Here is a 23,386-nt window from a genome sequence, read left to right as displayed (position 1 = left end):
TGTTTTCTGCATGAATTCACCTCTAATTCAGACAGAACACAAAAGGGAAAAACAGGAAGTAAAGGAAGTGTGACAAATCTGCTGAACTTAGAATCAAAAGCAACGAAAGAAAGGGTCAAGAGGGAATCAGATGCCAAGCTTCTGTTCCAAATAAGAGGAAAACTGTTTCAAAAATTCCTCTAGAAAAATTCTAAAATTATCAAAATAAGCATTCTTGTAAGAACATAACAGATTGATGCAGCTCTATAAATGAGCCATTTGAAATTAACACTATAAAATATTTAAAGTTACCATTATTTAGCACAATCAAAAGGTAGTCTCTCGAAAACCGGTGTTGTTTTAATTGAACAGAAAAGCATACTTCTTGGAAATTGTCAATGTAAAAGCACAGCACAATGTAGTAAAGACTCCCTATTATCCAAGGAAGGAAAAATAAAAGATTCATCTGAACAAAATTTTAAAAACCCATTTATTAAGCAAAACACAACAAGTAGCTTCCTGTCATGCAGACAAATCCTTTGAGGCAGAGTATCTCTAACTTGCTGTGAGAAGACATGAAAGGCAAATACTTTCATTTTGCATCACATAACCACTACCTCTGCTAAGCTTGAATTTCATGTGCCATTAAGCCAATTCACTGCCAACACAACCAAGCTTACCTAGAAGGGCTCTTGTCCAAGCCCAGCCTCTGGCAGGATCTCTGATCATCTGAATTTCATCAATCACAGCAACTTCATCTTAAAACAAAAAAAGAAAAATATGATGCACCAAGGAAGAGCACCTAGAACAGTAGTACAAGACATGAAGGAACTGAAGGAATTCACAGATTTCCTAAAAAAGGTTGCTCAGACAAAGCTAATCCCCTATCACCCAAAAGCTATTCTGAGATGATGCAGGTTTCTTGAACTGCTCTATCATAGTTCAGGAATTGCTCAAGTAAGAGTGAAAAAGAAGAGCTCAGCTACTTTTGAGTCCAAGGAATAACACACACAATAACACACAAGGATACCACAGATAGGACAGAAACAGTTCTGTGCACTTACAAGGTGTATTAGTGCTGCACATTTCAATGGTACAAGCAACATGAGGAGCCTGTCTGGAGTCTTCGTTGGCAAACACACGCTCTTCTCCTGTCACCAGGTCACAGGGCACATTCTAAAGGCATTCAGAAATCTCAGGGTAAGTTTCTTGAACATGAAAGAATCCCCTTTCCAAAGAGGACAAAACCAGTTTCTTACAGTAGTTTCTAGGACAGTATAATAGAAGCTATCCAGGAAATAACTACTCAGCCTTGAGAGACTCGTGCCTTGTATTTAAGTCCTATCAGAGTGGAGGTTTAATGAAGAGGTGGTACCTGAAATTAGATGCCTTCCCCTACTCCTGCAGCAGGTGACATCTTCCCCTGAGCATTTCAGAGCTGTCACATCTGTCACCAGAGAACTGCTAGAAATGTACAAGGGGCTCATAAAGCAAAGCCCAGCAGTGAAGGAGCCTTGCAAGCTCCAGCCTGCTCCAGTTCTTTTGGCAATCGCCCTGCTGCCTCATACTCACGCAGCAAGAGCTCAAGAGGACCAGCTGTGAGAGACAGCTGAGGCCACCATCCTGCCAGCCCTACCCTCCTTGGTGCTCATGGCTGCTCCATCCATACCTACAGCCACCTGCAGAGCCTGCTGGAAGCCCTGTTCAAGCCCCAAGGGCCCACTCATGATCCAGGAGCCAGCCACTGGAAAGTGCTCACACACACTAAACACATGGGAGAAGAGTTCAGAAATCCCTAGCAAGGAACATCACTACATGGTCACTCTGGGAATACATGTGCTACATTACAGCTATCTCCTAGGAATAAACAATCCTTCTGATGTGCTGCGTGGACAGACTGATACTAGGAGTTACAAATTCTACATCAAAAAAAGAGAAATCACAACATCACTGCTGTACACACACACTGTGCTGTGTTAACGTGTGAGATGTGGTTGTACTGCTTCAGAACTGGTCTCTGCAGCTGGAAACACATTGGTGAGGAGCCTCCAAAAATATGCCAAAAGCAATATAAAAAACTAATGAGAATTTCCTCTAGGGACCTGATATACAGCACTGCTCTTCAACACATCTGAATCTGCAGAATTTTTCAAGGACAGTGAAGTGAAATATATTTATACATTGAAGCAGAAGGTTGAGGGGAGTTGAGCAAGAGTAATATTTGGTGTACAAGCTATAATAAAGGTCATGGGCAAAAGGAAGCATGACCCCTATGCTGGAAAACCTAACAGTAGAACCTGGCTAACCAAGGGAGCAACAAATCCCAGGAGAACAGAGGCAGGTTACAGGGATGACTGCACAGCACAGGCTCTGGGGACAGCACTGTTCCACCTGGGGAAATGATGCTCCATTCTGCAGCTAAAGCAGAAACGCACAACTGATTTCACACGAGCTGACACCGCTGCAAAGCAAAGGCACAGAGCTCCAGGACCACCTGGGGCCGCTACGGAACTTTACAGACAAGCATTCATGAGACTGTTCCAGTGCTAAGGATGTTGGTAAGTAATATGACATACTGACAGCATCATTACTCTTTTGGAAGATCTCATGAGCCAGAAGTTTTAGTGGACCGCAGTATATTCCAGATTTGGCTGACAAAAATCGCTGGATAGCGTGGTAAGTTTTTCCACTGTTTGTAGGACCAGCATGGAATATTATCTTTCTCTGAATAGCCCTGGCATCTGGATACCTAAAGCAAAGGCAAAAAAAAAAGCAGATCCGTTGAACATTTATCTGGATGCTGACTCAGGAGAAACTGGAAATTAGCTTAAGCATTTATTTATTAATAATTTTAATGTGTGTTGAGAGCAGAAATATCAAGTTCTTAAAGACTGTATAAAGAGGTTACTGTGTCTTACACATTGATCTTCTAAGTCATACAATGCTTTCAAAGATTCAGAGTGAAATTCACACATTACGTTCAAAATAATTCTCATTATTCCTGCAATTCTCTCTCCTTGAGCTTATCAATATTTCAATGTTTTGATGTGCTACCTCCCAAACACATTATCAGAAAACATCTTCCTGGAGAACCCACACCAACTCAATACTTTCACAGCTGATATAACCTTATTTTCTTTTTAATTCATTGTGATGTATCTTGTAAAAAATACAAGAGTTCCTGACACAAATTATTGCAAAAACATAGAAAAGCACTGAAAATGTAGCATAATTACACTGAGGTGCACAGACTATGGAATTCTATGGCACCAAGAAAAGGAAACAGTGCAGCCACTTGAGCACACTGACCAGTTGGGAGGCAGCCTCAGGTCGCTGATCTTGCGCAGATCATCCATGCAGTCCAGCATTGGGAAGATCTGCTTTGCGTGCCTCAGGAAAAACGGAAACAGATCATCCACGTGACCTAGAAGAACAAATCCTTTTCAGAAAGTTTCTGTGCTTGTCTGAGTGTCTACCTTCATTAAAAACTTTGAAAAAATATTTTCTGCTACTTCCACCCTGCACTTACATAATCCTTTCAACTTCTGGCTCTCTATGAAGTTCAATAATTACCTCAGTGGCAGAAAGGGAAACTAACACAAGTACACAGACTCATTGAGCAATGGAATACAGACACAATAATATGAAAAAGTGCATCTCATTTCAGTATATTCACTCTGCTCAGCCTATTTGCCTACAGAACTTCCAAGTAAAAATAAGAAACTGTGGAAAAGCTGGATGAGAAATAGGTTTTCTGTCCTAAGAAGATTTTAGCCCCTTCTTCCTAAACTCATGAGAGAAGAGAAGAGAAGAGAAGAGAAGAGAAGAGAAGAGAAGAGAAGAGAAGAGAAGAGAAATCTTTTTAAGTGCTTTTATGAATAAACAGAGAGAAACAGATTTGCAGCTTCTCCAAGCTACCAAGACTTAGAACTGGTTCCAAATTCTAAAATCAACTCAGAAGAGAAATCCAGGTTCATTCTTCTGAATGTTTGCACAGTAGACATGTGGGCCTTAAAGGCCTTATTTCAAGTCACACTCCTACTGTCCAGCTCTCTTAGAATTTCAAAGAACTGTCCTGATCTAAAATACTGCTATTATCAAACATACACACACAAAAAGAAAAACAGTAGTTTGGGGTTTGTTGGAGTGTTTTTGTTTTGTTTGGGGGGATGTTTGATTTTGGGGGAGGTTAAATTGAGAATTATTATTCATGAATAAAAATTATTGTGGAAATTTTTTTAAACTGTAGCATATTTAATCATCATCTTCGGACAAGCAAAACTCAAATTTTAAAATGTCAGTAATTCTGTTTATGAGTTACAAGGCATAATGCTCATCTATAACCAGATAAGGAGTGGAAATAAGAAAACCCTGTCGAATATTTTATGCACAAGAAATATAACGAGACAATCTCCTAAGATGGCAAACATTTCAAATCTACACATTTACATTTTAAGAGAAAGCTAACAGCCCCTGCAACCTTTAAAATCCCATGATGAAAACACACACTGTGCAGCTCAAACCCTGCAGAAAGCTGATTCTGCTGCTCCCAGCTGGCATCACCTCCCAGTTCAGCGCTGTTAATGACAACACAGGATGCACCAAGCAGGCAAAGGCACCTCTGTGTGTGAGTGCCACAGGGAAACAGCACTGCCACAAAGCTGCCACCAGCTGGGAGAGAGCTCTCCAAGTGCCCCCTAGTGACTACTGGATTTCAAAGAGAGGAATAAACAGAGCAGCACTGTTTTCATTGCAGCCCTGAACAGATGCTGTACAACCACAGGCTGCTTCTTGCTAACACCTCCACATCTTTCATTTCCACTTCAGAAGATTTAACAGCAGAACATTCCCTAGGATGGGCACAAGTGTTTCTGACAGGGAAGCAGGGATTTTTAATCTCTCTGCCAGCAGTGAAATAATTCTCAATCATATTGAATAATGATTCTCAGTAGGGGGTCCACATGTACATAGGTAAATATACAGGGCAAAAACCAAGTAAAAATGCACATTTTATTTTACAAGCATTCCAGATACTTGCCTGCACCACAGCATATATCATTGAGAATAATATGCAAATCAGCACTCACAGAACTGGATTCCATGATATACTTCCTAAAGCTTATAAATGCCTGGTGAAAGAGGCGAGCTGGGGAAAAAAAAAAGAAAAATAACAAAATTAATGTGGCCAGGATCAGAAAATTCTATTTGTAAACACTCAATAAAACATGGAAGCAGTTCATTAAAAACCTGCACCTTAATATAAGCTATTAAAAGTAAACATAAAGGTTACTTGAACTAAGTGGCAGAGACAATGTAAAGAAGCAGTTTTGTGATAAAAAGATCACATCTAATAATTCACATTAAAGTAATCTAAACTTAAAACATTTTCTTACCATCTAGTCCATTTTCAGCTCCTAGCCTTTGAATTTCTTTTCTTTTGTAGAACTTATTTAAGTTTTTTAGGACTTCACCTGTAGAAAAAGAATAACATTTTTTTAGCTTCCTCAAAATTTAATCACATTCTTCTGGCCCAAAGATCCTGGTTTATAGTCTCCTTACTCTGGAGAGTGGGAATCTTTCCATGCTGAACAGACACAAATGAATTCTCCCTAAATCAAATAAAATCAATGAGTGAGACTGGGGCTGTTGTAGAGGACAACCTTCAACTGCAGCAGAGTAAGAACTGCCACGAGGATGGTGCCAGCCATCCCCCCTGGTACTTGACAGGAAACCAGAAGGGAATGTGCAGCTAACAAGTCATGGAACAAACTAATTAATGTTTTGGGGTGGGTTTTTGTTTGCTTTTTATCAGCACCTATCAGGAGGTTTTAATATGAAACGCAAATCTGCTTGAGCTACTTGGTGACAGCTTTTAATCAACATCTTGAGGCTTCCAAGACAGACTCCTCAAAAAGGTCAGGCAATCCAGACACAGTATTCTTTCTTTTCTCAGGTTAAGTAAATGGAAGGAAGAAAAAAAGAAAATCCCAGAGTTTCTTCATATGTATCACTTTGAATAAAGTCTTACAACTTTCTTTGAATAAAGTCTTATAAACTTGTTAATAAACCCTTTCCCTCTCCTAAAAGGCAAGTTTAGTGTTGCAACAAAATTGTATTTACTCAAATACACGCTGATTTTAGTTCATTAAATGTTGTTAAATGACAGTGGAAAAAAAAAAAGTGGCCTCTTTCCATCTACAGCAGATCAGAAATTCACAAAAAAATCCAGCTAATTTCATGAATACCTATTGATGAGCTTCCATTATTCTTAAAACTCAAGTCTGTGACGCCTGCATTACAAAATGCTAGGAGTGACAAACGTAGCACACCCCCAGTGCCAGCACAAGTCACCAGACACAAAACTGTCAAGCTCTGCTCTCTGCAACTCACTCTGTAACTGTGTGACATGACATGGAAAGCTTCCCAGGAAATCCACCTTCAGTTATTGGAAGATTGCCTCTCTAAAGAGCTGTACCAGAGACAGTCCGCTTGGCACAATGAAAATCACCAGCTGCCAAGAATACGGCAAATTTAAATCACATCCCATACCACTACAGGAGCGTTTCCATGGATTAACTCACGTTCTGAAACGTTCACAGAATTCACAGAATGACCAGGTTGGAAGAGGCCTTAAAGATCAGAGTCCAACCTGTGCCCTAACACCTCAACTACGTTCCCAAAGGCAGCAAAGAAGCAAGGGCACCCACAGGATTACGTTTTCTAGGAAGGCATCCACACTCCTGTTTAAGGGCCCTGAAATCAAAGACAGACTGAAAAACCGTGCAGCACAAGCAAGCACAGGGCTCAGTGCTCTTCAGAGCTTCCCTAAAAGCTCTAGCAACTGACACAGCATCAGCCACCAGCTGAATTCACAGCCCATTGGCCTCACTACAAGATTAAAAGGTCAATGCCAAAACGTGTTTCTATCCAAGGCAACGTGACATTGGGACCGTGCTGCCCAAGGTCAGGATCCTTCCTGAGCACAACCACTTGTCTAACAATAAGGTGAATCTAAACAAAACAAAGCTGGCATTGCAGCCCATGTGAGTTTATCCAACTGCACATACGCACTCAGAGTACCTGTGTCCTGTCTCAGCCACCGCCCTCTTACCATTCACTCCTGCTTTGAGATTTCCCTTTGTTTACCCCTCATTCTAGAGCTGTGTTTTAGCTCTTCCTCCTCAACTACTTTGACTTCTCAGCAGCATTTTTAAGGTTCTCTGTAAGAACACAGCCCAACTGCAGTGAAGTTCAGAAATCACTCAGTCTCCAATGCATCAGATTCGTGTAGATGTTTCAATGCTGTTTGCAGAAGACTTCTGAGTCATTTCCCTGTACCTCTGATGCCAACAACCCACTGCAGTCAGGCTGTATGTTACCACTGGGGCAGCTGAAGTGCTTCATTTGACAACTCCTCCCCAACTATTAGACTCCCATTGTCCACTCCAAGCAACCTGTGCATCTAACATCTGACATTCAGTGACAACCGATACAGAAGATACACACCCAAAACTGAAAGCATTCATCAGAAATTGAAAGCATTCATTCAACACAGGGCTACATTTCCTATGGAACTGTGGAAAACAGAAGCAGTGAATTAATTCCGGGTTTGTTATGAAGTTTTTACAAAACTGGCTTTACAAAAGTAAGCTTCTAAAAAGACCTTTAGTCTTCCTAACAGTGCTTGACTAGTGTGAAAACTATAATCACCCCGACTTGAGCAAGTAACAAGCTAACAAGATGATTCCCACTGCAAGTATGCTCACTAACAAAGTTTCTTCACAAGCTGCAACCAGGAAGCTCATAAATACACATCTTTATTGAATCTAGTCAGTACTTAGCAGCAGAATCTGACAAACCATCTTCATTTAAAATAGAAAAAAACCACAGATGCATAATACTCTGTGTGGCCATAACCTGAAAGGGGAAGCAGAGGAAGACCATTTATTTCATTTTAAAAAATGGCTACATGTTAAAGAAGGTCTGGTCCAGTCTTCTCTAACATTATTCAGTTTCAAAATATCAATACTTTTAAAATACATCATTGTTTTTTTCAAAATATTGTTGACAGCACTAAAGAGACCCAGATGAGCACCACAGGTCACACCTGGCCGCTATTCCTTGCCAGTCTCACAAGGAAGAACGTCAGGCTGTCTGAAGCAGTTCATTTTCACCTGTGCAAGCACAAATAATTTCAGCCAATCTGTTCTCTCTCAACAACTTAGCAAAGACCAAACAGAATCTGTACTTATTTTCCCAGAGCATTTTAGCTGTAGTTTTGAAGAAGTCCAACATAACTGCTCCTCTAATAAATGAGGCAACAGGCAAGGTACAAGTGAGAAGCCATCATTCATCTTCATTGGCACCCGAGGAATGCACTATTCATACAAAGGACAAGTTTGACAAAGCAGATTTTTGCATTACAGCTGTTCAGGATTCTTCATCCTGACTGGGATTATTTAGCTTTCAAGGCCACATATTCTTCTCTCCACAGCTCTGAACTATTCAGATAATTTGCCCATGCTCCCACACCCTGGAGTTAAGACAAATAATATGTCATCACAACACTTCATTACGAGAAAATATGGAAGATTTCCACTTGCACCCTTAATGCTTTCAGATCAGCAAACATCAAAAGAATCAAGAATCTGTCTCTTATTTGCCCAATCTTTAAAGATCATGGAGTCGTAAGATCACAGAACTGTCTGGGTTGGAAGGGACCTTAAACACCATCTCACTCCAGCCCCTGCCACGGGCAGGGACAGCTTCCACAATCGAAGGCTGCTCCAAACCCCATCCAGCCTGGCCTTGGATACTGCCAGGGGTGGGGCAGCCACAGCTTCTCTGGGCACCCTGCCCCAGGGCCTCACTTCGCTCACAGGGAAGAAGTTTTTCCTAATACCCAATCCAAACCTAGCCTCTGTCCATCTGAAGCCATTCCCCCTTGTCCTGTCACTTCACCCACTTCCCATCTAGGCACACTCACACACAGACAACCACTTCGGTCTGTGACACCAATATTTGAGGAAACCGTGTCTTTAAAGTTCAGATACAGTTATGGTTCTGGTTCTGCAGTCTGGCTGCGGGACACGCCCCAGGCCAAGCACCTTTCCCCCGACCGCGCCAAACCAGGGAATGGAGGAAGCGGCCAGCGGAGCTTCCTGCACGCAGGGCACACCTACGGGCCCTGGGCAACCACAGATGATCCTGGGCTGGAAGGCACCCACACGGATCATGCCCTGCACAGCATAGCCCCAGGAATCCCACCACATGCAGCCTTCATCCCACTTCACCCTCACAGGCACAATGAGCTACAGGTCAGACAAGCTGCAGGGAAGGACCCCCTGCTCTTAAGGGAGTTTCTGAGCCCAGGAAAGGGCCCGAGAGCAGCAGGGGCCAGTTCCCCCAGCCCTCAGGAGGGTCACAGGATCAACTAAGCCGGAAAGACCTCTTCGATCATCGAGTCCAACCTATGGTCGGACACCACCTTGTGGGCCACAGGCAGTCTGTCCTTAAACACCTCCAGAGATGGTGACTCCACCACCTCGCTGGGCAGCCCTTTAATCCAACTCTTAATCACTTTTCCTGTGAAGAGATTTCTCCCAATATCCAAACTAAGCCTCCCCTGGCACAGTTTGAGGCCGCTTCCTCTAGTCCCACTGCTGTTCCCTAGGAGCAGAGCCCGACGCCCATCTGGCTGCAGCCTCCTGGCAGGGAGCAGTGGAAGGCGAGGTGTTCCTTGAGCCTCCTCTCCTCCTGGCCGAGCCCCAGCCGCTCCTCATCAGATCCGAGCTCCAGCCCCGTTCTCTGGACTAGCTCGAGCTCCCCAACGCCCTTCCCGAGCCCAGCGGCCCAGAGCGCTCGAAGTGCGGCCTCACCAGCCTCCCGCGCCGGAGGGCAGAGGCCGGGCGAGGCCTCACGGTCGGTGCCCCAGGGCCGCCGCCCCGTCCCCTCACGTTCCCGCCCGCACTCACCCTTGTCGAGGGGCCGCGTGAGCTCGGCGCCCACGTCTTCTTCGGCCGCGCCGCCGAGGCCGGGCTTGAGCGGCACGGGCACGAAGAGGGAGGTGTCGGGGGCGCGGGCGGCGCCGCCGTCCCCGGTGGCTGAGGACGATGCCGAGGAGGCGGCGGGGCGCGCGCGGGGCGCGGAGCCGCCGCCATGCCGGAGCGCGAGCCCCGCGCGCGCCGGGAGCCGCCGCAGCAGCGGCCACGCGCAGCGACTCATCCGCGGACAAGGGCGGCGGCGCGCGGCCAACGCGTCATCGGCCCGCGCGCGCCCCGCCCCCCGCGCGTGCGCGGCGCCGCCCCCCGCTGCTCCTCCCCGCCCCCCCCCCCCCGCGGGAGCCCTGAGGGAGCGCAGCGCCCCTCACACACAGAGCAGGCGGCGGTAGTGAGAACACAGCTGGTTTAATCGTTCAAACAGCAGCGCAGGATGGCTTCCCCCCGCTCGTTACACATGGTTGAGGCTGGTTAAGTACAGTCAAGTTTTTCAAAATCATCGTTCCCAGGTTTACGACATGCAAGCGACCATGAAAATATTTGGTTGTTTTTTTTTTTTTTAACTTTATTCTTTTAAGTTTCTGAACAGGCACTTACATGAGGGAGTTGGATTTGCTCTCAGCCGACGATATCCGCGTTAGGAGTATCCTAGCATAAAGTACACAGAGTCTCTGCTTTATCAAAGTGCCGCAGTAATAAAACAGTTCTTACAGAAATGTAATTTGATTATTTACTTACTCATAAAGTAAGGTTACCAATGACACTTGCACCGGAGCTGAGAAGCCTTGGTTTAAAGGCCAAGAGAACTATGAGTGCAAGTTGCCTTCCTCACAGCAGGCTTCCGTTTGTGCCCAAGCCACAGGTCTGACAACAGACCCACGCTCTGTGTGAACACGTGAACACTTAACTCCTTTAAGCTACTTCTTCAAACACTAAATGCCTACGAGATGATGATAAAGACAAACAATCTGCTGGGCCAGACAAACTTCTAAGTTGTAAGGCTTGCCTGGCTTCGAATGCCTTTGCAGAAGACCACAAGAAGCTGGTTTGCTCTAGGAGGCCCAGAAGGATGTCCTTTGGGAACATTTTGCCTCTCCTGTCAGGACAGTTAGACATTGACTGTGAAGACAGTGGAATCATGAAGCCAGGAGGAAACACAGTTTCACATATTTGCAAAATAATCAATGTTCCCAGCATTTACTTCATCAATTAGATAACTATGTTCAAATGCTTTACCCGCTCACCAGCTGAGGGTGAACTCAAGACAACCCTACAGTCACTAATTACTGGGTAACGAGCCCCAAAAGTCAGGAGCAACTCGTGTGAAAGACTTAGAGCTAAGTTTGACAGAGAACTGGGGGAGAGAGGGCAAAGATGCTTCCCCATATTCTTTGTTACCGACAGATGCAAAAGCCTCTTAGAACCACTGGTCTGAGGGCTCCAACCATAGTGCAGCCTCAGTTAAACCCTGTCTAATGTAGTAATTAGGAGATTTTAGGACAAATGCACCATAAACCTTGATTTTTAGTGTGATTTAGTCATTGTGTCTTAATGCAGTTTTCAAAACAAAACAAAGCAAATAAGCAACATTGGAAACAAACATGCAATAAACAACATGAGAAACAGGAAATGCTTTAGTCTACACTGTAGAGGTGAGCAGCAAAAATCAAATATACCAGCCTACCATGCATGGAAATAACTAGACTTAAGCTTTTGCATACCCAAGTGCATACAACATTATCAAATAAAAGTAAATGTGCAGTATAAAATAGTAGCTTAAGAAAGTTCCAGTGTTTGAGAAAGCACTTTATTTTAAATGTATATACATACTTGAATGTTTAACTGAAGAACGCTTTAGTAGCATGGTAAACGCAGCACTGCAAGATGAAGGAAGACAGTTGTAATGGGAATTCTGGCCTTCTTTTCCCACAGGCTGCTGCCATCGTTAACCTGCTGAAGCACTGCAAAGTTTTTCACCTTAGACCAGTTCACATTTCGGGTTGCTCAGCAGATGCTTGTGACTCTGGAGATTCAAATCGCTGGTGGAAGTTTGTCCGTTGTTTCCTCAGCTTCTCAGGAGCTTTTCTCCATAAAATTATTTCCTATTTGAGGAAGAAATCACTCTTGAAACCAACAGCTGCCATTAAGGCAACAGCATCAATTATCTTAAGTTCCTGATAAACTACATTTTTTGGGAAAATAAAAACGATAACCAAACACAAGAGTCCACAAAAAAATGCATCCCCACTACTTATCAGTGCAGATCATATAAAAGTAACAGAAAACACCACCATTAAGGTTACATATTTAATTACTGCTTGAATACTTGCAATCTTGAGCAGTCACCCCTTCCTTAACTATCCTACCCTCAATTTTAATAGTATTAAAGGGTTCCAGAAATTTTTCTTCCTCCATTTCTCAAAATCCAAAGCCTACCAAAGCCACTGTATGCTCCAGCTCCCTCTTGTTTTCCATGTTATAATTATACTGTCTTGTCTCCTTTGTAGTAGGAAGATTTTGATCTAATCCACACAGCTTCTTCCCGTGACTCTTTAGGCTACCCCTTTCCTCAGCATCACCTCATCTTCTCTAACATTTTCAGTCAAATGCCTTAGTCCTTATTAACACTTTGCAGTTTTGAACCCAGCTAGTGCAGGAGGGGAGATTTCTCTGCAGTTTAAGGAAGCAAACAAATGCACCAGTAGCTCATTTTACCCACCCAGAGTTTTGTCTGGGTATCCCCAAAGCAGCTTCTATGGTAGTGAGCACCCTGTGCTTGCTGGAATAGCATCCAGCATCCCCCTCGGCTCCTTTTCTGCAAGCTCACATCATCTACAGAGCTGTCAGCACACTTGCCAGCAGAAATGCTTCTGCCACACATGAAGCACAGGTGCCTCCTAACCTGCTGAAGGTTCAAAGCAGCATGTAAAACTGCCCAGATGATTCTGCAACAGGACGGCTATGGACCATACCTGCTGTTTGAAGTATCGTCTGTCTTCTTCATCCACAAGCACCAGATTCAAGAAGTACCTCACTGAAAATTTTTTGTTCACATCCCTCATTGTTGGAGTTGGGTCGTAGCCTGCTAAGAACAATCTTATAGGAATCGATTCACCTGCAAAAACCAGAAAGCTTAAATTAGTTCCTTGCAACTGGAATAATTAATACAGTTTCAGAAGACATGCAAAACAAAAGCAGTTTCCCAAGCACTGTCTGTGCTGCTCTTTGGTTGAAAAAACCAAAACAAACAAACATGCCCAAGACAAAAAATACCCATCAAAAATCAGAAAATAACACTGAGCACAGAAGCAAGTGTGAAATGAAAAGTGAGAACCCTTTCTCAGTGCGAGCATGGTAGCCAGGAAAGCCAGAAGGATCAGGATTTTGAACTCTCTAGAGCTGGTCTACACCATGGAGTCAGGTTTGATGAAAGAATCAGTCATAGAATTTCCAATGGTAAATAAGGGTAAAAGTTACTAGGACCCCAAGGAAATGCCCTAAGTTCATTAAAATGTCTTCTCCAAATAGAAAATGCATAATCATTTCAGCAACCTAAGGAGAAGTGTGGTTTCTTCAGTTAAAAAAATTGTGTAAGTTCTCTCTTCTGCCCCAGATCTTTTAAATAAGCTTTAAATTAAATTTAAATTACGCAGACGTTTCAAATAGGCTTTTAACACTAAATGCTCCCCCTTGAAAACAATCACAATTATTTACCTTTAACTGGCGCCCCATCCATTATTTCGTACTTTGCAATGGTTTCAGTCTCTGTTGTGGTACTGGGCCCTGGTGAAACAAGTTTTCTCTGTGAGAACACACACTTCAGTTTTAAACTTTCACCAAGTTTCATTGCAACAACTTCCATTCTGCAGCTTTTAAATTAACACAGCACTGCACTTTTGCCCTTGTCCTGCATGTCAGACATGGCTAAAGCAAGCAAAACCCTCTCCCAGGCAAGACATCTTTCTTGCTCTCCCCCCACCATGCTGACACAGCAGAGGCAGGCACCAGAGCTCCAAAGGAGCCCTGGATATGCAAACTTTAAATAAGGGACAAGCAAGAGGGTCTGGAATCCTGCAACTGCGCTGCTTGGTGAGCAAGCAGTGCTAGCAACTGGTACTGCTATGCCATGCTCAAGCTAGGAAATGAAGGGTTATCAGCCAGCTCAAGAGCCAGCAGTAAAGTAGAGCCTTCTGCCCCTTCCTCATCCTCCACACAAGAAGCTCCCAAGAACCCCAGCCAGTGGGGAATGAAGTGTCATGAGCCACAGCCTCGTCCAGCCTTGTTCCAGTGAGTACAAGCTTGATCTGCAATAATCAAGCTGTTTCTGCTTCAAAGCCTTGATATTTCCATCCCATCCATTTTTTTGGATGACAGAAAATGACACATTTCTAGAACATGACTGATTCCTGCTGATGGTTACCAAGCCCCCTTAACCAGTTAATCCCTGTAGAGGCAAGGGGGTCTCCAGGATGCATTTTACACCTCCTCCCTTGTTCTTTATCTATTGAGGGTGATTAAACTACTGTATTTTTATGCCCAAGTTCCATTTACAAGGGTTCACATTTGTGAGGAGTCACAATCCCAGAGCAATTACACAGACTGGCAGTGTTGACTATGAAGTATTGCTGCCAGAGCACAACATGTAAATGGTAGTCAAACACCAGTGAGGAAGAAGCTGGTGGAGCACTGGTTCAGCCAGCACTGCAAATACTGACTTCAGTCTCCAGGTCTGCGTAAGGCTCAACTGGCACACAAGCTGCCATTGCATTTGGACTTTGTTTCTCTTACCAATTCCAGTAATCTCCTTTTTGATCAGCTGCAACTCCATGTGCTGAATTTTTATTCTCACTAAGAGGAAATAAATTTTTCCAACAATCACATCCTTTAAGTGATACCTTTAAGAGAACAAAATGGGGGGTTTTGTTAAAGAATAAACACAAGTTTTGCACCTTCTTGAACACAAGTCACGCAGGCAGTTGTCTGCCTGGAAACTACTAGGAGCTCACCTCCCCAGTGAACTAAGCACTTCAGCCAGACCAGAGCAACTACAATGTTTCCATCATTCCATCAGTACCATTAAAGGAAGTGCTATCAGTCATACTGAAAAGGCGTCAATGCAAAAAATTAAGTCTTAAATATTAGCTAATGACCTTCCTGTAAGAACTGGGACAGAACAGCTAGCTAGATCTAAAAAGGCCTTTGTGTAATTAGTACTTTACATTTGAAGTCTCCAGAAGGTGAAGTTGGCCACCATGTATTACATACTGGACCCTTTTATACCAAGTTATTTACTAAAAAGCATTTTGCTCTGACACTTACTTTGACTTATTGTATTCAAACTCTATGTGGAGACAGTCTTCAATGCCCACTTCCATTTTGATGGAGTTGTTTACATCTGGGTACGTAGCGAGCTGGTGAACAATCAGATCATATTCTTTCACCAAGTCTGACAGCCGTCTCACTATTGTCACTTTTAGAAAATACCTAAGGAGAAAGCCACTGGATTAGCCAGAGTTATTCAGGTTTACTAAGTAAGAGCCCCCGTGTTCTGAAGTACAGCTGCTCTTTGAAAGACCAGCGTACAGTCTCGTAAGACTAAGTAGAAAAGAGTAAGACACCAAAATACAAGACAAAACACTGACACGTGGGAGTGTTTTCTTCAGTTGTGGGTATGGGTTTTTCTTTAAAAGGAGAGACATGGACTGTCTTCACTTGATTGAACTGGAGGAATTTTATTTATATAAACAGCACTGAGCAATTCCAAATTAAGCAGAAAAGACCACATTGTGTTAAAATCTCCACGACTCCAATCAAAGCACACTAGCTACTGGCTTTTACATGTTCTATGTAATAACTAAAAGGAGGAAGAGGGGGCAGCATAATTGCTAAATTACAAATTTTCTGCAGTGGAGGAGAGGGGAAAAAAAAAAGGTTTAGCAGTTACAAACCTCAGTCTGACGTTGGCACCAATGTAGGATTCATATGGCTTTTCAACCTGCATGAATTCAAAGTCATAGTTTCTGCTTTGGGTCAGCTCTCCAGGTAAGGCCAGTTCTTTCACTAAGTTTACAAATTCATGGGTATTGCTTTTGTCATTGAAGAGTTCTGAAGTTGGAAAGTTAAAGGAAAATATGTTTCAGTGTTTATTTTTCACAAACAAAATTGTCTCTAATTTGGCAGCAGCAGGTGGGAGAGTATAACAGAAGCAATTAACTTAAAATACATATATTTGGCCAAATGTTTTATTCAGGTTTTTGAATTACCTTCAGTTCTAGCAACCTACAGTTAGCATCCCTGAAGAACTAACTGGAATGAAGAGAACACATTGAGAGCTTCACTAGCATGGCATTGTTTGCTAATGACAGTTTAGCTGGCTTTAATAAGTACTTCTTGCTCTGCATGCTCTGTAATTAGCGTTGCCTGGTTTTGGCTTCCAGCATTTACTGCTGCAGGGACAAAACCTAAGCAGTGTCAGGACTGCCTTATTCAGGACAGGCCAGTGATCCTAATCCGGTCTGCAGATTAACAACACCTAGCAAATAATTTATTATTACTACTAGTCTACACTCAAGTGGCTTATTATGACCCCTGGTCTAAGTCAGTCATTTGGAAACAAAGGCAGTTCCACAGCAACAGCATCTCCTGTCCCCAGAGCGGTGTCAGTGATTCATTCCTAGATACGTGTCGTGCAATTCTCACCAGAAATCACCCTAAAATCAAAACCCAAACACTTCAGTATCTACTACTCTACCATTCAAAACTGAACATCAGCATTGGTAATTGGTGTTACACAGACTGAAGTTTTTCAGAAAAGAACAAATGAACTAAACAGACCAACTCCACAATTTATCACTGCCAATGTGGTAGAAACTGACACTAACTAGTAATTCATATTTTTTTAATATGACCACAAATTGTCTAAAAAATGTATTTAGTTTGTTGGGACAAGCATTTATCTAATGCATAGTTTATCCAATGCTGCATATCAAATACTTTTTGTGCCAGTCAGTCAGAAAAGCTGTACTCTGAAGAGCTGGTTTAAAATACAGCTTTGATATGGAGTTAGTCTGCAAACAGTGCAGAGAGATCACACTATGGAATGCTTTCTGCATTTCTATACTAACACTTGGAAGGATCCAAGAAAACATGGACAGGTACAAAGAGCAGTAGTTTAAACCACGTCTGCATAACTCTGTGGACTTCCAAATGTAGCATAACAGAAAGTCCCAGAAATGCATGAATTTCAAGAAACACTGCATCAAATTAAATTCATCTAGAGAATAAAATGTGTAAGTCAAGATGAAAAACAATCTGTACAGCTATTAGAAGACAACAGACTGAATTTTTTTCCCCTCTGTCTATACGCCTCACTCTCATCACAGTACTGCTTTGTTCTCAAAGTTTAATTTTACAACCTTACTATCAAAACCTCCGAGCATAAAGCAGCAGGTGCCGGGTCTCAGTCATACTGCTACACAGCACTTCAGGCACAGAACGCTGGAGCCTACTGACTGATGAGAAATAGGGAATTGGAGAAATTCCATTTAAAGTCAATTGCGTGAGAATGAAACCTGAGCAATTACTTCCAAGGAAGACAACAATGCAAAGAGCTTTCTGAGAGGGAAAGAATTTTAGCACCAGCCCAAGGGTGCAGAGAGATTACCTGGACTGGTAAGAAGTTAGATATAATAAAGATTCCTCATAGTTCAACTCTAAGCAGACTTTGGTAAGAAATTTACATTTCTAATAGGTTTTATTAAAACCAACTACCATAAAATTTGTAAAAGTATTTTGCTGTAAGCTGCCTCTTAATTTCTTTTCTATGCCTCTTCTCTTTCAGAGAAGACCACAAGTTTAGTTTTCCTGAATCTCTAGTGGTTATTAATCCAACTTTTAGCTAGTTTGAGACAGACTGAATACTCACCAACCCAGTATGTACGTATTTTTCTCCCAATGACTTTCTGAGTAGCACAAATTAGTACATCACTTGCTTTAAAGAAAGAAAAACAACTTTCCTCTGGCCCTTATCACCCACTGATCAGAACAGGTTGCACTGTCTGAGCCGAACTGCTGATAGCCACAAGTGCCAAGTTCCATAAACCACAAGCACCTAAAAGCCCCTTCATAGCTTAAACTCACCAATTTGTCCTACAAATTCAATTCTAATTCCTTGGTGCTCTAGTCTCTTCCCATGTTTAAGGGAGACGTTCACCTACCAAGGTAAAAAAACAAACACAAGTTAAATTTTTTCAGCATTTTCACTCTAACACAATCTCAGTAAAAAGGAAAACATATTAGTACGTGCCTATGGAATCCAAGATCTCTTCTCAACAGCCCTACCTGAACTTGAAGGCAGCCAAATCTAACAGCTGATCATGAAATCAAGCATTTCCAAGGCACCACTAAAAGATTCAAGAAAAATCTAATCATCCACGAGACTGAATTTTATGACTTAAATTGGAACTTTGAAGTCCCAAAATTAAGTATCCAAGCCAGAGCTCCAGCAGAGCCAGTCGTGATGCTTCAAAGCATCTTCCGACAGTCACATCTGCAAGTTCAAAAACGAAATGCCATGAGATTGATTCCTTTCAAGTCATGAGAGCTTCAGTCCCTTCTCTGGCAGGCAGCTAAATGCTGGTTTTGGCTAAGACAATGAAAAATAACAGATAATGAAACCTACTACAAAGACTTTCATTTGTGACTCTGATTCTCAAAAACAGACCAGAAAGGATTCCACAAGGTCACATTATATTGAAACATGTAAATATTAAGCATACAGAATGTTTTCTTATAAGGCAGTGATGACCAGAGGAATTCCTGTACAAAAACCCAGAACACTGTCACTAGCTGAGTTGGAAGCAAACCACTGGAACTATCCATCTTTGTGGTGAAAAAAGGATGAGGTAGAGAGAAGCTGTCCAAAAAAACTTCTGGTCTCCCAGACCTCCTCATGCCACTGTGCCTGTGTTAGCCAAAACTCATCAGGCACCTCTCAGGTGTTCCAGCTGGTCATCATAAGCTTCTCCCTCACTTCTCCTGAGGGTTTCAGGCTCATCTTGTGGCCCTTCACATCCCTGCAAGGATCCTTCTAGAGAAGCAAGACCTTTGTACAATCTTCCAGACCAGGAAGATGCCCAGTGCTATAGGTCAGTCAAGATCAAAGCAGGCATCCAGAAGTCAATCTCAGCGCCCAACAGTACCAACTCAAGTCCTTAGAAGGAAGAGTGAATCCTAACAGGAATACTCAGAGAGTGAGAACGGCTCCAGTAAAACAGAGTGATGGCAAGGAGTGCCTGGGTGCAATACTGAATGCAGGGAAATCCCTCTGGCAAGCTCAACTTCATTGTCTTTTCTCCCAGTAAGTAAAACTCTTGTTGACTCAGCAGTCAGCTGAACTTCATATGTTGCTCCTCTGTTGCAATCCAGAAATCGCTTCAGGGCATGGAGAGCAAGGCTTATCTTCAGGGTATGCAAATTTTTGACTGTGCCAGCCAGAAATTACTGTTACCTGTAAAGGATTGTGGATTTTGGAGTTCAAAGGGAAGGGGAAGCAGGGGGATGCAGTTTGAATGAGTCTTCTCATCAGAAGCAACGGTAGGATTGCACATCATTGCACAAAAAGCTTATTCATAAATATCAGATGACCGGAAATAAATAAACAGTTACTACTCAAAAATGTTGACTTCTATCAGCTGCCTGAATGACTGTGGTTAAAAAAACTATACATAGCAAAACAGTTTCCTCTGAAAGCTGAAAATGCAGCTCTTAGAGCAGTTTTTCATTTACCTTCCAATATGTGTTCACATGCCAGAATCAGAACAGTACTTAATAGTCACTTTTAAATGAAAATTTACCTTTCCTGAAACAGATTCTCCATCGTAGAAGAGAAAATGCTTTTCTACTTTACCATCTTCTGTTTTGATTTCTGCAGGTTTCCGTGTTTCAGCATCATTGAGTACAACATCAATCTCACAAACAGGAACGAAAAGGTTTCCAAGAAAACTCTGGAATAACAAGAACTGGACAAATTACTACACAGTGGACACTCCATCTTAAATGTGGTGTTTACTTGCAGCTGTTCACTATATGCTGGGGAAAAAACCATTTGTGCTTCCACCAAGTTACAAAGCCATTATGTATCAGAGACCCAAGAATCAGTGGTGACAAAGGACAGCTGTTCATCTAGCAAATAACTGAAAGCAGGTCAGTGACAAGCAGTGACAGCTCTCACTAAATATCGCATTTATAAAAAGTATACAGCGTAATTACCATGACTACCACTAAAAAACCCAAACACTGGAGAAAAGCAGAATGGAAAGAAACAGTAACAGGGGATAAAATGCAAAGCCCAAAGCATCCCCCCGGCTGGGGAAGGGGAGCAGGGATTTTTATTTGCTGCCTCTGCCTACACACCGCAGCTGTCTCAGCAGACAGCACCGGCAGCTGTGAGAGGCAGCAGTCCTTCAGGCAGCCCACCTCAGCTGCACAAGGCTGCCATCACAGAGAGGGGTGTCACGGGTGCAGCTGTGACACTGCTCCAGGCACAGCGCTTGTCCTCACCTTTCCTCGGCATTCTCTGCGCTCGAACTTTTGACCGGCACCGAACCGAACGCAAGAACGCGAGAGATCATCCTTTGATCTTACACAAACACCTCTTACAAGAAGCTGCAAAACATGTTCGTGGCTCTATGGGAAACTCAACAAGATTAGTACAAAAGCCAACATTCTCCTCCAAAGATTTGGGCGCTAATCTGCTTTGATGTACTAAAGCAGACGACACTTCACTAATTCATTGTGATTTTTCTGGGGTTTTTTGAGAAATTACACTGTGTTCTCCATGAGAACATCTGCTTCAACCAGATGAATTTGGTGTACACGAAACAGTCTGTCCTGGCTTTGGCTGGAGTTAACTTCTAGATGTAAGTTCTTCTAGAGTTAGTTTCTTCTCAGTAGCTGATACAGCACTGTTTTTTGGATTCAGTCTGAGAATAACATTGATAACACACTGAGGTTTTAGTTGTTGCTAAGTCGGGTTCATTCTAAGTCAAGGACTTTTTTTGTGCTTCATGCTCTGCCAGTGGGGAGGTACCCCAAAGAGCTGGGAGGGAGCATGGCCAGGACAAGGGACCCAAAGCAGCCAAAGGGATATTCCACACCTCAGAAAGTCCTGCCCAGCATATAAACTGGGGGTTACCCAGAAGGGGCTGACAGGGGTCTGACATCAGTCAGCAGGTGGTGAACAACTATATTGTGCATCACTCGTTCACGTTTCCTTTTTATTATTATTATGCTATTACTTACCATTATTATATTTTACTTTGCTTCAATTATTAAATTCTTATCTCAACCTGCAAGGTTTACTTTTGCTTCTCCTCCCCATCCCACCAGGGTGGGGAGATAACGAGCGGCTGTGGTGGTGTTTTCTTGCCAGCTGGGGTCAAACAACACAATCACTGCCACTTCATCAGTCTAACAGTAAAAAAAAAAAGGAGAACTCTTTCCAAGACATTCTGGGGACCTGAAGTTTGAAATGCAGCATAAAAAACAAAGAGCCTAGCAGAAGATGTGATCAGAATGCTACTGCTTAGCAGTAGGAACACTGAGTGACTTTGTGCTCACCCCTCCTAGAGAAGAGAGGACACAGAGCAAGCTGGAGCCATGGAACAGTGATTCACACAAGACCAAACTGGCTTTGTATGTGCTCAGCAACCGGCCCCACTTCAACCCACAAAGATGTGTGCAACTCCAACTGAAAGCCTGTTATATCTACTACACGTTCTGAGGTGAAGGCAGCAGCAGATGACCAACAAGGCCAGCAGACAGAAGACCAAAATGTACTCCAAGTCTCTGCCAAGCACAGATTTGTACAGGCTGCTGAAAAATTCTTTTCGTTGTTTTGTATTTTAAACAGTGCATGCTAGAACCATTACTGATTCTTGGCTTCTGGGGAAGGGCAAGAGAAAAAGAAGAAAGTTTCAACAAGAATTCCAAATTGTAGACTATTTTAAACACAAGATGCTCAAAAGTATGGCCATATTTTTTCCTTGAAACTGTACTTGTTTTCCAGATTAATCTTATAGTCCCCTCTAACTAAAGAAGGAAGCACATTACCTTAAAGCAAACTATACAGGATGCTCCCACAGTACCTTCTGAATTACAAGCTGACCATTTAAATGGTCAACCAGACCAAACACTGGTAACACATCAGTTCTCAGGAGACCGCATGTAAATATTTCAACGGCACTCCTCCGAGATTAGCTATGATCTCCTTCAGAGAGAATAAGAACATATGAAATAAAGAAGTCAGCAGCAGGCATCTCCTCCAGCTGCTATCAAAGATACTGCTGCAGGGAAACTATGCAAAACAAGAAGTATTTTAGATAGCTATCATAGGGCTTATTACGTTACAGTTTAAGAGAATGCAGACAGAGAACTGGGGTTTCCAGAAACTGGCCAAAGGCCAGGCTACGCTCTTGGTTTTGTGCAAAAGACAGACGTTGGAAATTCTGCTACATCAGGACCAAAACCAAGCTGCGTTCAGCCCTGAAGTGCAATAGCTGCACTGAAGGACTTGTGGGAATGCCAGAGGGTACGGAAATCCCAGCCTCACACGGGGCCCCGAGCAGCTCCTGCACGCACAAGAGAGACACGTGTGAAGGAACCCGAACACCCCAGAAGCACGGAGCCATCGGTCCAGACGACTCTTCACAGCACGTCTTTCTTCAGCCCCTTCACGGGAGCGCACCGAGCACACGGCGCGGGCTGCCGGCACACGGCGGCCGCCGTTTCCCAGAGGGAGGGTGTCTCGGTACGGAGCGGAGCCCGCGGCTGCCAGCGCTGCCTCACGGCTCTGCCGGAAGATCCCGATAAGCCCAGCTCCGCCCGGGCGCTCGCCCCGACGGCAGCTCCGCGGGGCACACGGAACCCGAGTTCCACCAGCAAACCCCGCCCTACCGAGGTCATGCGGGCACTTTTTATCCTCAAATAAAATTAATAACCCCTTGAATCCTTGCTTTTGGAAGGAAGGAGGGGGAGAGGAGGCACCGCCCTGCCCAGGCCGCCGCCGCCTCAGGCGATGGCGGATCGGCGCTGCCCCCCCGCCCCGCACTCGCCATGGTAGGCGCCCGCTCCGCGCCCCGCTGCACACCCCTCATAACCGCCGGCCCCGCGGCCCCCCCCGCACTCACCATGGTACGCGCCCCCTCCGCGGCCCGACACCGGCCCCGCGCGCACCGACACCAGCCGCCCCCGGCCGCGCGCCCCTGGTCATGTGACCTTACGGCTTCCCCGGGCCACGCCCACCCCCTCCGGGACCACGCCCCGCCGCACGTGACCGCCCCTCCAGCTCCGTGCCCGCCGCGGCAGGGCGCCCCCTGGCGGCCGGGAGGCGGCAGCGCCGTGCGGGTCCC

General features: G+C 43.9%; 2 protein-coding genes across 5 annotated transcripts in view; both read right to left on the bottom strand.

The window, feature by feature from the left end:
• Positions 1-11,931, bottom strand: part of SUPV3L1 (Suv3 like RNA helicase) — a 19,751-nt gene extending 7,820 nt beyond the window's left edge. Inside the window, exons 1-7 of one of the 3 annotated variants that reach the window (XM_038140711.1) lie at positions 11,808-11,931; positions 5,373-5,450; positions 5,018-5,125; positions 3,289-3,403; positions 2,560-2,728; positions 1,044-1,155; positions 660-737 (exon numbers count right to left, since the gene is read on the bottom strand). In XM_038140711.1, the coding sequence (XP_037996639.1) occupies positions 660-737; positions 1,044-1,155; positions 2,560-2,728; positions 3,289-3,403; positions 5,018-5,125; positions 5,373-5,450; positions 11,808-11,841 (694 nt within the window). In that variant the 5' untranslated portion in view covers positions 11,842-11,931. Of the gene's footprint in view, positions 1-659; positions 738-1,043; positions 1,156-2,559; positions 2,729-3,288; positions 3,404-5,017; positions 5,126-5,372; positions 5,451-9,953; positions 10,240-11,807 lie in introns of those variants that run through there. The other 2 variants (XM_038140710.1, XM_038140712.1) reach the window with 2 other exon arrangements.
• Positions 10,368-23,386, bottom strand: VPS26A (VPS26, retromer complex component A). Of its 2 annotated transcripts, XM_038140714.1 has the most exons (9): positions 23,165-23,386; positions 19,832-19,981; positions 18,117-18,189; positions 15,926-16,082; positions 15,297-15,461; positions 14,766-14,872; positions 13,692-13,760; positions 12,950-13,092; positions 10,368-12,079 (listed from the first exon to the last, which is right to left on the bottom strand). In XM_038140714.1, exons 1-9 carry the CDS (start codon positions 23,165-23,167, stop codon positions 11,966-11,968), a joined length of 981 nt encoding a protein of 326 aa, XP_037996642.1. In that variant the 5' UTR covers positions 23,168-23,386; the 3' UTR covers positions 10,368-11,965. The 2 variants fall into 2 exon arrangements, with proteins under 2 accessions (XP_037996642.1, XP_037996641.1); XM_038140713.1 differs by lacking the exons at positions 18,117-18,189; positions 23,165-23,386.

The sequence above is a fragment of the Motacilla alba genome, chromosome 6 (genome assembly GCF_015832195.1).
Source record: "Motacilla alba alba isolate MOTALB_02 chromosome 6, Motacilla_alba_V1.0_pri, whole genome shotgun sequence".
NCBI classification, from domain to species: Eukaryota; Metazoa; Chordata; class Aves; order Passeriformes; family Motacillidae; genus Motacilla; species Motacilla alba.
This window is presented reverse-complemented; position numbering and strand designations above follow the sequence as displayed.

What these genes read in the sequence shown, in the direction of transcription:
- VPS26A (XM_038140714.1), bottom strand. An exon ending in TGAATTTGTAGGACAAATTG is followed by an intron (nt 16,083 to 18,116) that starts GTGAGTTTAAGC and finishes TTCCAACTTCAG; the next exon opens with AACTCTTCAATGACAAAAGC. An exon ending in TTTGAATACAATAAGTCAAA is followed by an intron (nt 14,873 to 15,296) that starts GTAAGTGTCAGA and finishes GTTCTCTTAAAG; the next exon opens with GTATCACTTAAAGGATGTGA.